This window comes from Bufo bufo, chromosome 7 (genome assembly GCF_905171765.1).
Source record: "Bufo bufo chromosome 7, aBufBuf1.1, whole genome shotgun sequence".
In the NCBI taxonomy this organism is placed as follows: Eukaryota; Metazoa; Chordata; class Amphibia; order Anura; family Bufonidae; genus Bufo; species Bufo bufo.
This window is the reverse complement of record NC_053395.1, coordinates 53604197-53625795: the sequence shown is the minus strand read 5'-3', so window position 1 is coordinate 53625795 and position 21599 is coordinate 53604197. Positions and strand designations below refer to the sequence as shown.

Sequence of the window (21599 nt, the reverse complement as noted above, 5' to 3'; positions counted from 1 at the left end):
CCTCAAAGGGCAATAACCGAGACTGTCCATGGACAGCCATATATATTTTTTTCTTATTTCTCTGTCCAACTTGCCGAGGTGGACACACATTCTCCGTTCCATCATTAAGCTGCCAACTGAGTTGTGGTAGGGAGATAGCTGCAGCAGAAAGGACCCGTCCCCTCAACTGCCAGTTTGATATAAATCTAGAAGATTAACTGTAGCAATGAATGGGGAGGTCTCTGGATCCATGTGAGGTACAGGGCTGGTTGTAGAGATTTTCTTGCACTATTTGATGGCTGATTTTACATTTTTTTTTAATTAATCATGGAATGACCCCTTTAGGCTTATTTACATAAACTGGAAAATCTCTCTAACTACTTGCGGACCTCTGGACGTTATAAGTTGTCCGGGAGTATACAAGTAGTTAGAGATTTTCTGAATATACTTGCGGAGTCTGTAGCTGCATGGATACCCTCTGGGAGCGGGTAGTCAGTGACAGCCAGAAGCCTCATAGAGAAGGCAGAGATGGTTTATTACTGTCCCTGCCTTCCTGAATGCAGGAAGTCTCCAGAGGGCGTATTTCGACAGTAATGAGAGCTAATTTGTCAGGGAAAATCCGCACAAGATGCCACCACTAGATCCCATTGCAGCTCCTACAATATAGTCCTATAATGGAAAGAGGGCACAGTGCATTTTAATTGCAAAAAGATTAGAACTTTTTTTTTTTTTCTTTTTAATTTTCTTGATTGAAAAATAAATAAAAATGACAAAAATAAAGTCCTGTGTACCACAAAAAAATACACAAAATGTATTCTAATACGTGAATGAAAGGGAAGTTGATTTCAGATCTGTTTAGGAAAAAAATTAAAATACGTCTGAAGGTGGGTTAAATGGCCGGTCTTGAACTAGTTAAATGCCTTTAATACAATTTTCACTGCTCTGACGTTGACACATATCCTATTAAATAGAGATGAGCGAATTTCATGTTATGAAATTCGTTCACGCTTCGTTTGGTGGTAAAATCAGAATTGCGTTATGGATTCCGTTACCACGGACCATAAAGGCATTCCTTTATGCATTCCGTCATAGAATTGCGGTATGGTCCGTGGTAACAGAATCCATAACGCAATTCTGCTTTTACCACCAAACGAAGCGTGAACGAATTTCAAAATATGAAATTCGCTCATCTCTACTGTTAAACTATGTGACTGTACATACAGTAGATGTGATATTGTGTGTTTAATGAGCGTTATGGGGAGTTTCTGGCTGAAAGGATAAAAATGTTTGCTTTCATGACAGTATGATGCTCCCTGGTGTTCGCTTTACATTGCTGCAGCCATAATTTCCTGTACATAGGTTGTAAACTGGGGCGACACTTTACCAGATATTGAGTTGATGAAAGTAAAAACTTTTTTTTTTGTTTTTGTTTTTTTGTTTAATGTGACTTTTTATACAGGGCAAAAAACCTCTGCTGACATCTACTGGTCGTTAGAAGGCAGTACTGGTTTTAGCCTTTCATTAGTAGAGTTGGAGAAATACCGCATTGGATGCCAAGTGCATATCTGACCTTTCTGTGAACATTCACTTTCTTAGATGTGCGCAGGAAAAGAGGAATGCTTATTTTTCTAAAGCATCGCACGCTGTAATGTTCTTTCTGTAAGACATTTTCACTGAATTAATGTTAGGGTTCGGATTGTTTGGTCTTAAAATAATTGACTTTTGAAAAGAACTAGGCCATTTAAATGTAGATGATACAGTAAAGGTGGCAGTCTGAAGCGGCATCATGTAAAACTACACATGCTACTATGAAGGGTTATTACAGGGGTATGACGGCGCAAAAAAATAAATACAACTTTGGTTGCTATTGCGCAGCCTGATGTACAGGAGTACACATCCATCGGCCCTCATTTGCACTGGCTATGTTACACAAAGCGATGCGCACACACAATGCTGGAGGAACGATTACGATCAGGCATTTTCCCCTCATCCCCTATCGATGATCAGCATCGCACCCCTGATTTACACCGGATGCTGTGCTGCTGATATTGCCCATCAGCTGGTGAACGAGCAGTCGGATGACTGGCTGCTCGATTATACCAGCCAATTATTATGAATGAGTTTGCCGCTGTGCTTCACCTCCTGCTCACGTTTTGACCCTGTTGGAAATGGTTGTGAATGCCGCTCAGCTAATATCTGGCTGCCGCTAAACATGCTGGAAAAAGGCTTCAGCCGAAATGTTGCATCTACTGGATTGTATGGATGAAACCGTCTTTGATTGGCTGCAGTGATAACCTGCCTCAGCCAACGATCGGCTGAATGGAAATCCTAGCCATTTCCTGTCCTGTAGAGACTGGAGCAGGAAGCGGAGTGCAGCAGGAACCTCGGGGGGCGGGCAAGGGGAGTGGAGGTGTTTTTTTTTGTTTTTTGTAGGGCTGGACATGTAGTTATTCCTGGTTGAGTTGCTGTTATTGTGTAGCTTGTGGGCATGCTTGCAGTGAAATGGAAAGGGCATGTGACTGCATGATCGTCTGCGGCATGTGAGAGGAGGTCTAGCTGTACATAATTGAAAGTGACGTCTTGCTTCCCCCCCCTCCCTACAGAAGTGCCAAGCCCGTCTGAAGAGAAACATATGGAAAATGGAGTATTGGTCAGCGAAAGGAATGAGAAAAGTCTACATCGGTATGTTTCACATAATACTGATAGAAACTGCTGTATTCCAGTTTTACAGACTCTGATGGATCTCATTGACTTAAAATGAGTCTGTCAGATTTTCATCTTTCTGCTACAGTAAAGACTAACATAATAGACTTTGCTGTACTGGCCGCTAAAAAGCAACAGGAGCTGAACAGTAGTGTGAACAGACATCTGTCCGGTTTTCCACTGCAAGAAAAATACTAATTGCTGGCTCACATTTAATAGAACTGTAATAAAATGGCTAAAATCCCCCCAAAAATAAATACAATTATCTATCCACTGATGTAACTGCTGGGGGATCCTAATCCCACCCGCTCTGGAGGAGTGTGTAAGGAAAGGTGGTCAAGAACGCGCACTGCCGCTGCAGTCTATCTCCCATAGGCATATTCATTTCCTTAAAGGAGTTTCCAGGCTTTTTAGGAAATCGTCCATTTCTTCTTGAGGAAGGAAGACAGTTTAGTTATTACTTGCCTATCTGTCACTGCCGCCCTCACACAGGCTGCGGTCTCCTGCACTCGGGTCCTGACTGGATGTGTGTGCCCCTCTGTTCCCGTTCATCTACATTTACTATTATGCAGCTAAACACAAAGAGAAGGGCACACATCCTGTCAGGACCTGAGAGGAAGAGGCTGCAGTGGCAATGGAGGGGTAAGCGCCCCCTAATCTGTCTTTCTTCCACAGGACAGAGGAAGGGGCGGATTTCCTAAAAGCTTAATGACTGCCAATATGCAACTTATGAACCCCAAAAGCTTTACTGGCATGGCGTTTGTATGGACAACGGCGTTCCTACACTAATGGCTTGGATCAAAGACTCCTCCAATCACAACCAATTTCGTACCTTAGATGGCATGGTTATTGGCAAAATCCCATTTTTTTTTTTGCCTTCCTCTGGATCAACTTGCAGGATAACAGGCCGAACTGGATGGACAAATGTCTTTTTTCGGCCTTATGTACTATGTTACTATGAGTCGGGGAGCTCCCTCTTTCACCTTCTTTGGCACCCTCCCAACGGGATTGCAGGGCGCCAATGACTACTATGGCCGACTCTAAGAATTTATATTGAATTCTACCCAAACTTTTTAATTGTTCCGTTCATACTTTCAGGCCAGGGTGTAGCTGTAGGGGGGTGCATAGGTATCAGTACAGCAAAGCCGTCATGTCTGAGGGGACCCACATAACAAGAGGGCAGCCATATAAATGGCACATGGCTGGTGGGGAGTCCTAAGAACGATTTTGCATTGGGGCACATCTCTGTTTTTGGCTATTTGTTAATCTATTCATCAATGATGTACAGTATACCCCGTTCTCTATTAAACAGGCAGCTGAGTGCGATAAGTGCGACGTCTGAGACAAAGTCCGGTCACCAGAACAGCACAGCCGATCTCCAGAAGTCCGGGACAGAAAAGGAGGACTGGAAATTGATTGAAGAGGAAAAGGCTAAAACGGGCAATGTACGTTGGTTGAGCTGTGTTTTTTTTTTTTTTTTTAACCTGGTCTTGGGGTAACTTTTACCAGCTTGGGTTTTAAGTGCTAAATGTTTATCTTTTTGTCACAGGTCAAGCTGGGGGTGTTTTTGGAATACATGAAAGCCATCGGTCTCATCCTTTCTTTCCTGAGTGTCGTCCTGTTCCTGTGCAATCATGTGTCTGCCCTGGCCTCCAACTATTGGCTCAGCTTGTGGACTGATGATGTCGTGGTCAATGGCACGCAGCAGCACACCCAAATGAGACTAGGTGTCTACGGCGCACTGGGGATGGCACAAGGTTTGGACGACTTGTTCCACTTCTACTGTTTAAGCGCTAAGAAGGCAACTTTACAGAAAGAGGAGCTCTTAATTTGTTGTTTTTTAACAAGTCATGTTGCCAAACACTCTCCCATTCTTGCACAATCCCTTTAAGGGGCTGGTAAAAGGGGTTTTCTGGGTCAAAACCTTTTGGGTCATTAAAGGGTCATGTGAAGAATACTAATTAACCATTCCACCAATTTAAAGTGACCATGGATCTCTGTTACTCTGCCAGGCCGATGAAGTGTGCAAGCCTCATTCACACACCGCCTTTTTATTTTTCCGAAACCCCTGGTCTCCATCAACGTAACTAACTAGACACCGAAACGTGTGTAGTTTCAGTGCATCTGGACTGCATAACAATGTTTACAGACACATCAGCCATTTTCTTGTGGTAGGTCAGTAACTGACAGTGTTCTCACTTCTGTAAAGGTACAGCACATGGGAGGTCCGTATGGTATCTGCTGGAGTTCAGGAGCAGCAAAATCTGCAACGTACGGTGTGGAATTTGTCACAGAAACGCTGTGGATTTGCTGCAGATTTCACCCTCTGCATTACAAAGGGAAAAAATCCACAACATAGATTGACATGCTGCAGATTATAATCCACGCTGATTATAGCCATCTGGAAGTGAGGACAGTGCAGCTGCTAATGTTTGATTACAGTCACACCGCACTCAAAAAGTGCTGAGGTTCTGGAACTTGTGCTGGTTAAGGCTACGTCTACACGACGACATTTGTCGCGCGACAGATAGGGCACAACTACACGGCAACATTTGTAGCATCAATGTCGCGCGACAATTTTTATAATGGCAGTCTATGGTGTCGCACTGCAACATGCGGCGACGCAACAGTCGCAGAGAAATCCATCTCGAATGGATTTTCTGCGACTGTTGCGTCGCAGTCACACCATAGACTGCCATTATAAAAATTGTCGCACGACATTAGTGCAACAAAATCTCGCACGACAAATGTCGTCGTGTAGACGTAGCCTAAAGGAGAATTTGGACTGGAGACCAGAGGTAGGAGAATACACGCAAGGAGGTGGATTTCGGTCACGTACTGCTGGGACAGGCAGGTGATCATCAGTAGTTTGTTAACCCAACTACCAGGAAAGGTGACCACATGGCTTTTTGAAGGCACATAACAGGTTTTTACTCTTCTCTGCTTGTGTATTTGGCATTGTGCTTATGATTGGTAAGCATATATCAATTATGCATCTTTATTTACAGGCATCGCTGTGTTTGGATACTCGACAACGGTTTCACTAGGGGGCGTCCTTGCTTCCCGCTATCTCCAATTGGATTTACTACACAATGTCCTCCGGTTTCCTATGAGTTTTTTTGAGCGGACTCCCAGTGGGAATCTTGTAAACCGTTTCTCCAAGGAGATTGACACCATTGATTCAATGATACCACAGATCATTAAGATGTTCATGGGGTCACTATTTAATGTCATTGGAGCATGCATTATAATTCTCTTGGCAACCCCAATAGTCGCTGTCATCATTCCACCATTGGGTCTGCTATACTTTTTTGTACAGGTGAGTATTGTTCAGTAGTTTCTTGTCGACAGGGTTTTGTCACTTCAGCAAATGGCATTTCTCATGTTAATAGAGAAAGTTAATACCAGGCACTTACTAATGTATTGTGATTGTCCATATTGCTTTCTTTGCTGTACTTGAATCCATGGATTATGACCACCCTGCAATCCATCAGCAGTGGCCGTGCTTGCACACTAAAGGAAAAGGTGTCAGCCTATACGCACCCCCCACAGTCCTGGCCACCAGAGAGGCCGGTGCTTTTTTCTATAGTGTGCAAGCACGACCACCACTGCTGGATTCTCATGTATGGTTTAACCATTTATCCTAATGCTCCTTTATTATCATCTTTTTCCTTTTTTTTTCCTACTGTAGAGGTTTTACGTAGCTACGTCACGACAGCTGAAAAGATTGGAGTCAGTCAGCCGGTCTCCAGTATATTCCCATTTCAATGAGACGCTATTAGGTGCTAGTGTCATCCGGGCATTTGGTGAGCAGAAGCAATTTATTAAGATTAGCGACTTCAGAGTGGATGAGAATCAGAGGGCATATTACCCCGGCATTGTCTCCAACAGGTATGTGATATGAGGAGCTAATTGTAAAACACATTCTTGAAGGGAATGATTACACATGTTACTCTCTCCATTCACGAGCCATTATCCTCTCTAGTAGTAGGTGAGAGAGTACTGAATGCTGGATCCCCTCGTAATTGCTTTTACGTTACATTTTAAAATTTCCTGAACTTTCCAATCCCTTTACGGAGCAGCAGACTCAACTGGGCAATGTCTACTCTTATCTCTTCTCAGGTGGTTAGCAATAAGACTGGAGTTTGTCGGAAACTGTATAGGCCTCTTTGCCTCCCTGTTTGCCGTGATAGCTAGGAATAAACTCAGTCCTGGATTGGTAGGACTGTCTGTTTCTTATGCTTTACAGGTAAATCCATTTAACCTTCCTATCTATCATATTGTTTGATTGTAAAGGATAACTGTCGCATTTTTTATTTTATTTTTTTGACTATTGGATTTTGGTGATTAAGATCACCTTGTTGGCCCTGTTTTGAATGTTTAATAAATAACCCCTAAAAGCCACATTTTTGTCCCCAGTATTGGCTATTGTTACCTGAGATTATAAAATCAGGCTGCCAGGCACCCACGTCTACCAGTTTGCTCAGAGGAAGACGGGGGACGCACGAGCAGGCTGTCCTCCTGCCTGCCCGCGCGCTCACATTACTGGCCAGAACTGACAGCCAGAGTAAAAGTTGTTAGGGAATGGATAACAGCAGCTGATAACAGTGCCTGGGCTGTGTACACTTTTCCACATCCCTGCGCTTGGCAGACGCTCCCTCAGCAGTGCTGGAGAATGGGGGCTGGAGCAGGAGCCGCTCAGCAACATGTGGTAAGAGGAGAGCTTGGAGGACTACAGGCTTCAGCCAGACCCGGGAACTTCACTGCAAGACCCCCCCTATACAGTGCTGGTCTTCACTAACTTCACTGCAGGCGTCCTATGGATTAACCCCTGCATGGCTTCACCAACTTCTCTGCCTCCTACAAGTAACCCCTGCATGGGTTCAGTAAGTACAGCCCCCCATAACCTTGTATTAACCCTTAAATGGCTTCACTAAGTGCAGCCCCCCCATAACCTTGTATTAACCCCTGCATGGCTTCATTAAGGTGCAGCCCCCCATTACCCCAGATTAACCCTTTAGTACCACACAAGGCTCTGTTCTTCCTATACATTGTATTAACCCCTTAGCCCTACACATGGCTCTGCTCTTCCTATAGTATTAAACCTTGCAGCACAGTCAGAAAGTTCCATGTATACTGTACCATCTGTATACACAGTTCAATGCGAACATTTGGGAGGGCTCTGGTTATTGGCACTTTTGGGGGGCTATTGTTACTGGCACATTTGAGGGGGGGCTCTTGTTACTTGCACATGATTGGGGGGCATCTATGGGGGCACATTTTACTGGCACAAATATTTTTTTTAACTTTTTAGTTGCCATATTTTGACCCCTAAAACTTGTTTGTAATTATGTGTACGGAGCTGTGTGGGGGCTCATTTTTTGCGGCGCAATCTGATCTTTTCATTGATACCATTCTGGGGTGTCTATGACTTTTTGATCACCTTTTATTTAACTTTTTTTGATGAAAAATGGCGAATCGGTCATTTGGACACTTTTTTCCGGTTTTCTGTTTTCCCGTATGCGGAATAAAAAAAAAAAATTTTTTTATAGTATGGGCGTTTTCGCACATTGCGACACCCATGATGTGTATTTTTTATTTATTTATTTTCATTTTGGGAAAAGGGGGTTGATTTTAACTTTTTATGTTTTTTTTTTTGTTTTTTTTTTTACACTTTTGTATAGTTCCCATAGGGAACTATAACATGCAATCATTAGATTGCTATTCTCATATTTCCTATGGAGCCTATTACAGGTTAGGCTCCATAGGAAATACTATGTAGCAGCCTGGGTTTCATTCATAGAGACCCAGGCTGCAGCAGGCACGCTCCAGCTTTCTGTGTCCAAGCTAAATTGAGGCTCTACAATCCATTCACTTCCTAAAGTGTATGTGATAGAAGGAGGAGGAGGGCATGTTTAAGTGGGGAGAGCAATGATTGGTTGAGGTGCAGAAGCTAGTGCACGAGGAGCTCAATGCATTGTGGGTAGTGAGGGCAGGCAGGATTAGCCTCAGGGTGAGGGCAGTGGCGGCCATCTTAACTGAATAGTGAAATTGCAGTTTTATGCAGACTGGTTGCTAAGGGCTGAATCTCATTAAATATGGGGTAAGGAGGTCTAATAGTTATTGATTCGGGAATACCATGTTATTAGTAACTACATATATGAAAATTGAAATTAGGGTCGAAATGTGACAGTTATCCTTTAAGAATAAAAAAATAGTGTGGTAAATGAGACAAGGGACGTAAAACAGGGCTATCAGCATGAAGAAATGGGTAAATGGCTGTGGCAGTGAATATTGGAGCAGTTCATAGATCAGGAGTGTTGAAGTTGTCCTCTGATTGAGATCTGGTCCGTGGATGTGATACCCCCATCCGTTCGGAGGGGCACATGTCTTAAAAGGAGTTTGTCACCATGATTCTAAATTAATATCTGCAGTAATACATGAATAGTGCTGTACAAATGGAGTCCATATTGCCATTTAAATTTTAAAATTTTTCTCTGCTGCCCCCATGTCCCTGCTTTCAACACTCGATGCTGTGCTGAAATACAGTTAGGATAATAGAGGAGACTTGAATGCATGCATAGCAGTCCCAGAAAATGCATTTCAGTGCAACATTAAACACTGAGAACGGGGGTCAGTAGAAAAATAGAAAGTAGTGATCTGAAATCCTTATCTGTGGTTCTACTCATTTATTACTGAAGATAATAGTCCAAGATCGGGGTGACAGGGGTTGTGCAATGGGCATGTTAATCGTCACTGACTTAGGCTGGTTTCACACCTCCGGTGACCGGTGTGCTGTTCCGGCAAACTGAGAATGTATGATCTATTCCTTTGCAGGGTGAGATGCCAGTTTTGCCAGTTTTGAGTAGTAGTGCGTCTGTCTGAAGTGTTCATCATGACTATTGCACAACCTTTGTCTGCTGGTTTTAGTGCACACTATTCCAAGCAACGAATACACATGCAAGTGTGTACCTATTGTAAGGGATCTCTCTCTCACAGGGGGTTGGCAATGACAGATTCCTCCTCAGACAACGGGGATCAAGTCCAAACGGTGCTTAATATGGCACTTCAGCACCAACATAAACATAGCAAATAAACACCTGCCCGTCTGGGCATTACCTAATACATAGGTCTTCTCCCTAACTCACCTCTAAAGCGCAGTTCACACAAGGGGTAAGATCTGGCTTTTCTCAGCCATATGGTCCAGCAGCCTCCACACTAGTACCTTGGGGGGGATATGGTCCAAGAGTCATCCCGACTCTAACCATGCGACACCTCTTTCCTCAGGCGTCGCTGGGCCCCCCAAAACTCAGGCTTTCAAACAGCCTCGTGGCCCTCCTGGCTGGGACCACACAGAGCCTCTGCAGGCTTCCTTTTCTAACTCCTCTCTCTGTCATACACAGAGAGTTGGTTCATCCCCCATTGATTACACAGCAGGCCTCACCTGCGATCACCTCAGGTTAAGGCTCCATTCACACGTCTGTAACGTGTTTTGCGGATCCGCAAAACACTGACAGCGGCAATGTGCGTTTGACCGCACATTGCCGGCACTAATAGAATATGCCTATTCTTGTCCACAATTGCGGACAAGAATAGGACATGTTCTATTTTTTTCGAGAACGGAAGTGCAGACCCGGAAGCGCAGGTCCGCATATCCAGCCCATACAACTTTAGGCAAAATGATCTCCAGCAAGCTATGCCTTGCTGAAGCAGCATCATTTCTGGATTCCAGTTATCTCACCCAGCTAAACTGAAAACCTGGGTGAGATGCACTCCCTCAGCTTACCTCTATCATGCACTTCACCACACTATAGAGATAGTGGCACCCATAAACCTGTAGGGCAGGGATCTCAAACTCATGACCCTCCAGCTGTTGGAAAACTACAACTCCCAGCATGCCCTGATAGCTGTAGGCTCTCCTGGCATGATGGAAGTTGTAGTTTTACAACAGGTGGAGGGCCACGAGTTTGAGATCTCTGCTGTAGGGCATGGTATATGTCTTATTTTAATACTGTTCTATCAAAAACCTTCAATGACCATGTATCTGCTGGAAAGTTAACGCAATGTGAACAGAGCCTTAGATTGCCCAAGAAGTCTGTACATACTTGAAGAGCTCCAGAGCTATTGAAACAGAACTCTGTCTGCTTTAACAGAATTCTCAGCTTTCAATGGAAAATGCTTCTGGTTACATTTTGTATATAGGACGTGGAATTTTTAGCCTCAGCGGTGTAAGCACTTGGGATCAGTCCTTGCACTGGATGCTTTAGATGTAAATCTCAGACCTGACAGTGTGTAAGCAGCCACAGTCTCAAGACACAAACACATAAGAAGCCACTACAGTGGATGTTCATTGAGGAGGGAGAAAAAATGGTATTAAATATCCAGAAATATGAGAAGATGTAAAGGCTGACGGTCACTGCGTGTGGGTTGGGGGGGAGCCACCCTCCGGACTGCCTACTAGTCAAGAGGGGAAAGTTCATAATGTGCAATATGTTATAATTGGGGATGAAACCTCCGAAGTCGATTCGCATAAAACTTTGTTCTAATGCTGTACGGAGCAGGAGCTCCATACAGTATTATGCTCCATTCAGACGTCCGTATGAATGGTCCGGATCCGTTCCGCAATTATGCGAAACGGGTGCGAACCCATTCATTTTCAATGGGGCTGAAAAAGATGCGGACAGCACACAGTGTGCTGTCTGCATCCGCATTTCCGGTCCGCGGCTCCGCAAAATAGGCATTTTCTATTATAGTGCCGGACAAGAATAGGCATTTTCTATTATAGTGCCGGACAAGAATAGGCATTTTCTATTATAGTGCCGGCCGGCCATGTGCACATGGCCGGTGTCGGTGTTTTACGGATCCGCAAAACACTTTCGGACGTGTGAATGGACCTTTAGAATGTATTGACTCCGATCAGTCAAAGTTATTGCTTCGCGAAATCTCGCGAGACTTTGCGTAATAACTTCATAGATTAATTTGTACAGTAAAAACCACTTCACAAACTCGAGTTCGGTTCCAAGGTACCATTTGGAACCGAACCTAAGTTTGGGAAATGTTTTTTTTTTACAGTAGAAATTTATTTATTAAAATTTATTTATTAAAGACTTCGCGAAGCAATAACTTCGGCTCATCGGAGCCAATACATTCTAATACTGTATGGAGCTCCTGCTCCGTACAGTATTAGAACAAAGTTTTATGCGAATAGACTTCGGATGTTTCATCCGAAGTCTATTCGCTCATCCCTAGTTATAATAGACATATCAGTCTTCTCAGTGGCCACAGTCCATCAAGTTTCTCTTGGATAGGGCAATATAAATGCTTTTACAGTTTGCAACTTTCTAATGCAGCATTAGGGTGCATTTACACAACCGTATGTGTTTTGCGGTCCGCAAAAGACACGGGTGGCATCCATGCGACCTTTTTTGTGGATCCATTGTAACTGACTATTCTTGTCCGCAAAATGGATAAGAATAGGACATGCTCTCTTTTTTTGCAGGGCTGTGGAATGGACATGCGGACAGCACACGGTGTGGTGTCCGCATTTTTTGCAGACCCATTGAGAGGAATGAGTCCGCATTCTATCCACAAGAAATGCAGATCAGATGCGGACTAAAAATATGGTTGTGTGAATGGGGCCTTATGATTAGCAGCAACCTGGGGTAATTCCCAATTGTCCTGCAAATATTCCCCATAGAGGGCTGTCATGACAGATCTGTGCCAATTAGCTGATCCCCATGTAATTGCTTTTTATTTGACATCACATTCTAGGTGACCACCTATCTGAATTGGTTGGTAAGGATGTCTTCAGAGCTGGAGACTAATATTGTAGCGGTGGAGAGAGTGAAAGAATATGCCGATCTGGAGCAGGAGGTAAAGTGCGCCCTTTAAGATTAATTTATGATGCCTTATGTTATCTGAAGAGATAAGACATTTCCGTCTGTCCTTTGTTTACCTAAAGGTGGATTTAGACGGCCAGTTGAGCAGCAGATTGTCGGGAAGGAAACGTTTCTTCCTGACAGTCGGATGCTCATTCAGTGGGGGTGAAGCGTTAAATTTACATGCAGCGGTCACCCCCAAAGTATGAGGACAAGCGATGGCCCGTCCTCACACAGCTGCACTGTTTTTGGGCAGCAGATCGCTGTTTGGACAGCACGATTTGCTACCCAGAAATGATAATTTAGGTGCCTTCACAAACAACAGTTTCACCCATTGAACGAGTGTTTCGCTTGTTCATCAGATGATTGGCGGCACCTTTAGACGGGCAGGTTGTTGGGATCGCGCGTTCTTAGGAACGCTCATTCCCGTTAATCTGCCTGATTATCTGGCCACAGGGCCGTCTTTAATATTGATTGGACCCTGGGCAAGAATTTATTTGGGCCCCCTGGATCCCACCCCCCCGCACTTTGCTGTACTTGCTATACAGCAGCACTTACCTGTCACGTCCAGGGCCTCCAGGTGACGTCTCCTCTCTCTCATCATCTTCTCTGTAGATCTTCTCTCTCCTCATCTTCTCCACTCGGTCTGGACAACTTCTCTCAGCCGCCTCGTCTCTGCAGAGTGTGACACACAGACATCTTAGCTTCCTCACATTCTATCATTATTCCCCAACCTGGAGTCCCCACAGTGTTATCCTGCTGCTTGCTGTGCCCCCCCCAGGGGTGTAGCTATAAGGGGTGCAGAGGTAGCAGTCGCTACCGGGCCCAGGAGCATGAAGGGTCCCAAAGACACTTGTGCCGCATAAGAAGACACACAAAGCACTGAGGGAAGGGGGGCCCAAGCTGAACTCTTGCACCGGAGCCCATGAGCCTTTAGTTACACCCCTGCCCCCCCCCCCAATACCCCCAAATACTATCCTGAAGAAACATTACTGCCCCCCATAGTAATAGTGCTCCTCATAGTCCCACCAATAGTAATTCCCTTCTAGAATGCCCTCATTAGTAACACTGCCCCAACCGTGATAATGCTCCTCAACAATGCCCCCATTATTAGAAGAGCCCTCCCATATTAATAATACCCTCACAGAGTCCCCAGTAGAAATAAGGCCATCTATTGTTCCCCCAGTGGTAATAAAGCTCCCTACAGACCCCTCAGTAGTAATAAGGCCCCCATAGTGCGCTTAGTAGAAAAAAGGCGGATCTATAAGACCCTCCTATAGAGCCCCCAGTAGTAATAAGACCACCTATAATGTCCCCTGGATCTGCAGTGCCCCCTGCAGTTATAATCCTCCCTCCACCATACAGTCCCATGTAAATAACATCACCTCCTCCCCAGCCGCCTCCAACGCACAATCCCATGTAAACATCACCCCCTAAGGCTACTTTCACACTTGCGTTCGTGCGGATCTGTCCTGTACTTGTACAGGATGGATCCGCACCGATAATACAAACGAATGCATCCGTTCAGGACCGATTCGTTTGTATTAGATTTGAATTTCTAAGTCCCAATATGGATCCGTCCTGACTTACATTGAAAGTCAATGGGGGACGGATCAGTTTACAATTGCACCATTTTGTGTCAATGCAAAGGGATCCGTCCCCATTTACTTACATTGTAAGTCAGGACGGATCCGTTTGGCTCCGCAAGGCCATACGCTGCTTGCAGCATTTTGGGGTCCGCCTACAAAACGGAACGGGGGGCTGTACGGAGCAGAACAAATGCATTCTGAATGGATCCGCATACATTCAGAATGCATTGGGGTTAAACTGATGCATTTGGGGCTGCTTGTGAGAGCCTTGAAACGGATCTCACAAGCGGATCCCCAAACCCAAGTGTGAACGTAGCCTAAACATTAAGTCCCATGTACATAAACATCATTCCCCCCCACCATCCACTTTCAACATACAGTCCCATGTAAATAACATCACTCCCTCCCCCAGCCACCTCAAGCACACAGTTCCATGTCAATAACATCCCTCCCTTCAGCCCTAACATACATCCAAGTTAAATAACTACAACTCCCAGCATTGCTCTGCCTCTCCCTTCACTTACCTCTCCAGTCCTCATATACAGACATCAGCATTAGGCTCCTTCTCCTCTTCACTCCGGTCCAATCCTGCACTGGTCACATGATGGTGACATCATCCAGGTGATTTTATCACAGGCTGTTTTGCTGATCACATGACCTGTGATGTCACCACAGGTCCTTCACCTCTTCCCAGTCAGATTCAATTGTATTGCCGTTCTGTGTACGGCAATACAGTTGTATCTAGCAGGCAGGCAGGACATTCGGCAATACAGTTGTATCTAGCAGGCAGGCAGGACATTCGGCAATACAGTTGTATCTAGCAGGCAGGCAGGACATTCGGGCCCAGGCCCCGAATGTTTTAACCTAGCGACGCAGTCACTAGTGAATGGGAGTTGGGAAACGGAGCTCCCTTGAGCCCCCAGGAGCAACTGGGCCTGGGGCAGCTGCCCCTTTTGCCCTGCGGCAAAGACGGCCCTGTCTGGCCATCTAAATCCACTTTAAGACTTTCAGAACTGTAGTTCCTATTTGATATAAGGGGTTGCCCAGTACATTCAAATATGGCAATCTCCCAGTACATATACGTCAACAGTATCTATAGGTCTCCATTTACCCATTGGAGACCAACACTTTCCTTTTGGTCTCCATTGGGCTGGCATATGGTATATGGGGGAGATTTATCAAGCTCTGTTGGACACATTTTGGCAGAAAAAAATAAGAAACACAATTTTTACAAATGCCTGTTTTGGTCAAAAATGTGTGACTTTTTTTTTTTCCATCTGTTTTGCTATAATCTAAACTGGCAGCTGGATAAAATTATGGCTCAAATTTACACTCCTAGCTCATGCAGATTTAAGGCGTACCTGAGTTTAAAGAAAAAAAAAATTCCATAATGGCTGTGCTTCTTTATACAATCATAACTGTAAAGGAACAGGTGTTTTGGAGGATTCCCTAATGTTGTTCCCTGTTTCAGCTGCACAGCGAGATGCATTTCACTCAGAAGCAGGGGGTTTCTCCCTTCTGTGGAACCTGCCAGCACTGTACTTCTGTGACTGATCTTGCCTGACAACAGGAAGTGCACTGCAAATTAGGTTGAAGTGAGACCCCTAGTGGCCATGAATCTACAGATTTATTTATATATATATTTTTTTAATTAAGTGATTTATTAAATGAAATGAAATAGTTTAAAAGTACAGTGAATCTTTAACTGTCAGGCTCCTTTTGTTAAATGTTTGCAAATAAGGTTCTGGCTTGGCTATAATCCTAAATTATGTTCTTTTAGAAGGTCAAACATTGCTATGTATTATTTTAGAATTCAGTCTATCTTTTATTACTTTAAAGTACGGTACCAGTTTGCCTACATTTGCAGGTTGGATGTTTATATTACATTCCAGTTAAGAACATGCTAATCTTAATCGTCTATTGGTTTCCTGTTTCTTTATGTATTGTTGACCTTTTTTTATTCACATATTACAGACATATTCCGTTTTTTATTTGTCTATAAAACAAGAAACCATTACAGTAGAATTGTAGAACCTTTTTATTTATTTATTTTTCAATTCAATTAATTAATTTATTCATATCTCATTGATTACAATACCTAGAGACAAGTTTTCCAGGTAAATACACGGTACTCATTGGTCTAAAATCAGTCACATTCAGTTCGATCCTTCACGGAGGTGTCTGGTGTTTCTGATCCAGTACATGCTCTGTGTTAGGCCGTGTTCATCTTACCATCTAATTGGTCAGAAGAACAGAAAAAAAAAAGATCCTGTATTTTAAGCATCAGTTATGCACATTTTTTACCATTTCTGTCCGAGATCTATTATTTTAGACAGAAAAATAAGTCCTACACAAAGTACTATATTTTGCGCCCTATAAGAGGCGCCTGTCCATAAGACGCACCTATGTTTTAGAGGAAAATAAGGAAAAAAATAATTTTTCATTAGACCTCAGTTCAGACCGCCAATCAAACCCCCGGTGTTAATCAGACCTCAGCTCAGAACCCCAATGTGAAAAATACCCCATTTCGGACCACAGATCAGACCCCGATGTGAATGACCCCCATTCAAACCCGAAAGCTTAGGGCAAACAAACAAAAAACAAGTCAACTTACCTCTCTTGCTCTAGTCGCCGCTCCTGAGATTCAGTGCTGTTTCCGGTCTTCCTTCCACGCTGTGCTGTGACCCGACGCTGCACAGCATGAGGTCACAGAGCTCGCCAATGTCCTCCCGCTGTGTGCAGATCATAGCATAGCATGGGGAGCCCGCAGGAGAAGACCGGGAAGTGGTGAGTACAGAGCCTGAGCAGCACTGCATTCACCGCTTCCTGGTCCTCCTTTACTAATGAGCAATTCTATAATGGAAGGGCTGATTAGTATTTGCCCCATAAGACGCACTGACATTTTCCCCCCAATTTGTAGGGAAAAAAAGTGCGTTTTATAGGGTGAAAATGCAATTTTATTTTATTTTTTTAATCTAAAATACGGATCTCAGACATAAATGGCTAAAATATATGCAAATCAAGCATAACTAATGCTTAAAAGGGTTATCCGAGAGTATACAATTCCCCCCCCCCCCCCATATGCTTGGGCTCCCCCACACTGAATATACTTATGCCGCTCATGGTCCCCGCACAGCTGCTGCTTTTCCCATGGCGCGGATGAAAACATCTGATTTTGGGAAGGGGGGGGGGGAGGGGGAGAGACGAGCAGACAGTGGCAGGCGGGGATGGGGACGAGTCTCCCTAGCTCAGGGAGGCTTGTCCCCGTCTGCCATTGGCTGTCTGCCATTGGGACCACGAGCTGGGTAAGTAAATTCAGTGTGGGGGGCCCGGGCATATGGGGGGAATTTTATACTCACGGATAACCCCTTTAAAATAAAGGATCTGCTGTTGTTTCTTTTTGGTTCTTCTGACAGATCAGAAGAAAGTAATACTAAACAGGGACGTGAACTCAGACTGACCCTGTTACTGGCTGAATGTTGTGGGTCACATCCCGGATGCCATGTTTAGCCCTGTTAAGGCTACTTTCACACTTGCGTTCAGAGCGGGTCCATCTGGTATCTGCACAGACGGATCCGCTCCTATAATGCAAACGCTTAGATCCATTCAGAACGGATCCGTTTGCATTACCATGAACAAAAAAAAAAAATAATTTTATTTTTTTGTTCATGATAATGCAAACGGATCCGTTTTGACTTTACATTGAAAGTCAATGGGGGACGGATCCGTTTGAAAATTGAGCCATATGGTGTCAACTTCAAACGGATCCGTCCCCATTGACTTACATTGTAAGTCTGGACGGATCCGTTTGCCTCCGCACGGCCAGGCGGACACCCGAACGCTGCAAGCTGCGTTCAGGGGTCCGCCTGCTGAGCGGAGCGGAGGACAAACGGTGCCAGACTGATGCATTCTGAGCGGATTCGCATCCACTCAGAATGCATTAGGGCTGGACGGATCCGTTCGGGGCCGCTTGTGAGAGCCTTCAAACGGAGCTCACAAGCGGAGCCCCGAACGCTAGTGTGAAAGTAGCCTAACTTAGACATATGCATCACACACAGTCCATAAGCAATCATCTGATGTTTGCTGCAGGGAGTATAAGGTAATAAACCTCTGGCCTCAGCTCATCTCCTCTGTAATTTATTTCCTTTGTGTCAGGGGTTGAGTAGTCAAGGGTGAATACTTTAGATTGTTGGATGATCCTCCCTGTAAGGTTTTGAAGATGATAAAAAAAAAAAATTGAATGCCCATTTAAAAAAAATTCTTACATAGGAAATGCAGTTCATCCAGCAGAGCAAATGTGTGTGTGTGTGTGTGTGTATATATGCAGCTGAAGCCAGGAGGGATCCGTGTTCCGTGGCTAGAAGCCGGACCCATGGACTTACTTCACCAAGGAGAAAAAGGTGACATTACTCCTGGCTTTAGAAAGGCTCATGTATGAGCCGAAATTGCCTGTGTAATGTGTATGCCCACCTACAACGCCAAAACGTTCTGGTCGATTGAGGGTTGCTTGGCTGGATCAGCTGTTACTTCTTTAAAAGGGATTTCTGAGACTTTAATAATGATGACCTATCCTAAGGATGGGTCATCCATATCTGATTGGTGGTGGTCTGACACCCGGGACCCCCTCTGATCAACTATTTAAGAAGGTATCAGCGCTCCTGTAAGGGTACTTTCACACTAGCGTTATGCATTTCCGGCATTTAGTTCCGTCCTAGGGGCTCAATTCCGGAAAAGAACTGATCAGTTTTATCCCCATGCATTCTGAATGGAAAGCATTCCATTCAGGATGTCTTCAGTTCAATCTTTTTAACTTTTCAGGACGGAGATAATACCGCAGCATTCTGCGGTTTTATCGCTGTACAAAATTCCGGAACACTTGCCAGAATGCCAGATTCGGCATTTTTTCCTATTGAAATGCATTAATGCCGATTTTTGTTCCGGCAAAACAGATCCGGCATTGCGGTCTGCGCATACTCAGACCGCAAAAAATGTAAAAAAAAATAAAAATGCCGGATCCGTTTTTCTGGATGACACCGGAGAGACGGATCCAGCATTTTAATGCTTTTGTCACACCGATCAGAATCCTGATCCGTCTGACAAATGCCATCAGTTTGCAGACGGATCCGGCAGGCAGTTCCGGCAACAGAACTGCCTGCCGGAATCCTCTGCCACAAGTGTGAAAGTACCCTAAGTGCTGCGGCCTTCTCTCAGCTTTTCCTAGGCCAAGTAATGGCTTATTCATCCGTCATATGTCCTAGAAGCAGCTTGTGCCATTGAAGTGGATGGGCCTGAGCTGCGATACCAAGCACAGCCGCTATACTATGTACAGCACTGTGCTTGGTAAGCTGATCAGCGGGGGTCCTGGGTGTCGGACCCCCACCGATCAGATACTGATGACCTGAGGATAGGTCATCAGTATTAAAATCCCCTTTATTGTGTAATTATTCAAAGTTTCATAGTAGATATGCAAAGCATTGATTTTCCATACAGGACATTAAAATTCTACTAAAGCTGACTTTAGTACCAAGGCTTTTAAAAAAAAAAAAGTATTTTCATGGTATTTCTTTTAGGGCTCAAATAGCAGTCCGCAATGGACGGCCACCAGCCGCTTGCGGATGCGTACCCATTCACTTAAATGGGTCAGCAACCTGCAATAAGGAGTGCACACGGTCAGTGCCCATATATTGTGCACACCCTGTTTGAGTGCATGAGCCCTTATAGTTTATTGCATGGTCTGCTATGCTGGGAATGACACTGCTGAAAAAGTGTGGCGAAGGTAAAACTGTGTAAATCTACCCGTGTGCGAGTTTAGTCTGGCCTTAGTCCTAGGTTTAGTTAGAGCTTGGATGTGATTAACTTTGATCTTACTATGTGTAGGGCTGCAGTAAACGATTATTTTAGAAATCGATTATTTTTACAATTAATCAAGTATTCTAATAAGAAAAAATGAATAGACTGTTTTTTCCTTTATAAAAACTCATCAGACCCCCTGCCATCTGTCCCCAACACCCTTCGTTCCCCCCTGTGTGATCAGCCCAAGTGATTCAGTTCCCCCCAGTGTCATCGGCTCCACTTTTCCCCACCCCCCAGAGCCAGCAGCTCTCCCTTGTGAAATCATCTCTCCCCCCAACACCCGGAGTGCACAGCGTCATTGGTTGCTATGACGCTGAGCATTTCGGGTGCCCGGCCTTAGTCACACCAACTTACCTTTCCAGCAGGGGCGCCGCCAACACTCCATCGTTCTGCGCTGCTCTGAGTCTGACGTCACACAGCGCGTTAGGTCACGGCCTGCGTACGTCAGGAGGTCAGTGCAGCACGGGACCATGGATGTGCTGTGGAGTGTCCGGAGGACCTCTGCTAGAAAGGAGAGTATTGCCGGCCAGTGGGAGACCACGGAGCGGGAATAATAGCAAGCACTTCACTCCCGCTCCATGGTCACACGACACAAACTAATCTTTAATGCAAAAAATTTGCATTGGGGATTTTTTGGTGTCAAATTAATCGTTTCAGCCCTAACTATGTGGTACGTGAACCTTATCCTGTCTAGGGAAATTCTGCTTTACATTCTGTGCTAAGAACCAAGCTGGAGCTTCTTTAAAGTCCTATACATGATATTCTAGGTAACATTTAGGTTTGCTTTGGCTTTTTCTGTTCATGTACATCACCTGACATTGTATGTCATTCATTTTAGGCTCCATGGACATTGCAGCAGACAGCACCAGAGAGCAACTGGCCCCATGAAGGGAAAATTGAGTTCAGAAATTTCTCCTTGCGTTATAGAGAAGATTTAGACCTGGCCTTAAAAAACATTAATGTTACTGTGCAAGGTGGAGAGAAGGTAAGTGGAAGCTGATCAAGTAGTAGTGGCGTAATCCATGTACAGTCACTAAGGGGGGGGGTCATAATTGCATTTTACTCAATTTGGGCTAAAAATCACTTTCAAAACCGCTTTTCCTGTACAGCTTTCAATTTCTGTGTATTTGCAAACTGGAAGGTTCTCCCTTCACACTGAATCCTAACAGAGCAGGCTCAGACTGTAGCCCTCATCTCTGAACTCCTGACAGCTCCTAAACACTTGTCGTAGTTAAACCCTTATCTGTTTGATGAGAATATAGCTTAAAAAAATTCCAAAGGTTTCTGTTCTACAGCCTTCCCTTTCAATGAATCTGCAGACTTATCTTGCAGAAACTCTGTGGCTTTATGTTTAGCCCTTATCTCTGAAATCCTACCAGCTCATAGACACTAATTTAGCCCTTATTCTTATCAGTTTAATAACAATTTAGCTATAATTTACACCAGTTTTTAGCATAAATTATAGTAAATCCGGTGGGCATTGTGAAGCTGCACCCCCTTTATAGCCACTTCAGAAAAGTAGCGAGAAGCCCAAAAAGTCACACATTATGGCGCACATATGGCGTGTGCCATAATTTTCAACTTTTTTATGCCACAA

General features: G+C 44.4%; 1 protein-coding gene across 1 annotated transcript in view; it reads left to right on the top strand.

The window, feature by feature from the left end:
* The window catches only part of LOC121008937 (multidrug resistance-associated protein 1-like), a 172214-nt gene that overhangs the window by 144928 nt on the left and 5687 nt on the right, over positions 1-21599 (top strand). The window contains exons 20-27 of the mRNA XM_040441763.1: positions 2583-2661; positions 3995-4127; positions 4232-4439; positions 5691-6001; positions 6374-6573; positions 6805-6931; positions 12454-12555; positions 20841-20987. Of these exons, the coding sequence (XP_040297697.1) occupies positions 2583-2661; positions 3995-4127; positions 4232-4439; positions 5691-6001; positions 6374-6573; positions 6805-6931; positions 12454-12555; positions 20841-20987 (1307 nt within the window). The remainder of the gene's footprint in view (positions 1-2582; positions 2662-3994; positions 4128-4231; positions 4440-5690; positions 6002-6373; positions 6574-6804; positions 6932-12453; positions 12556-20840; positions 20988-21599) is intronic.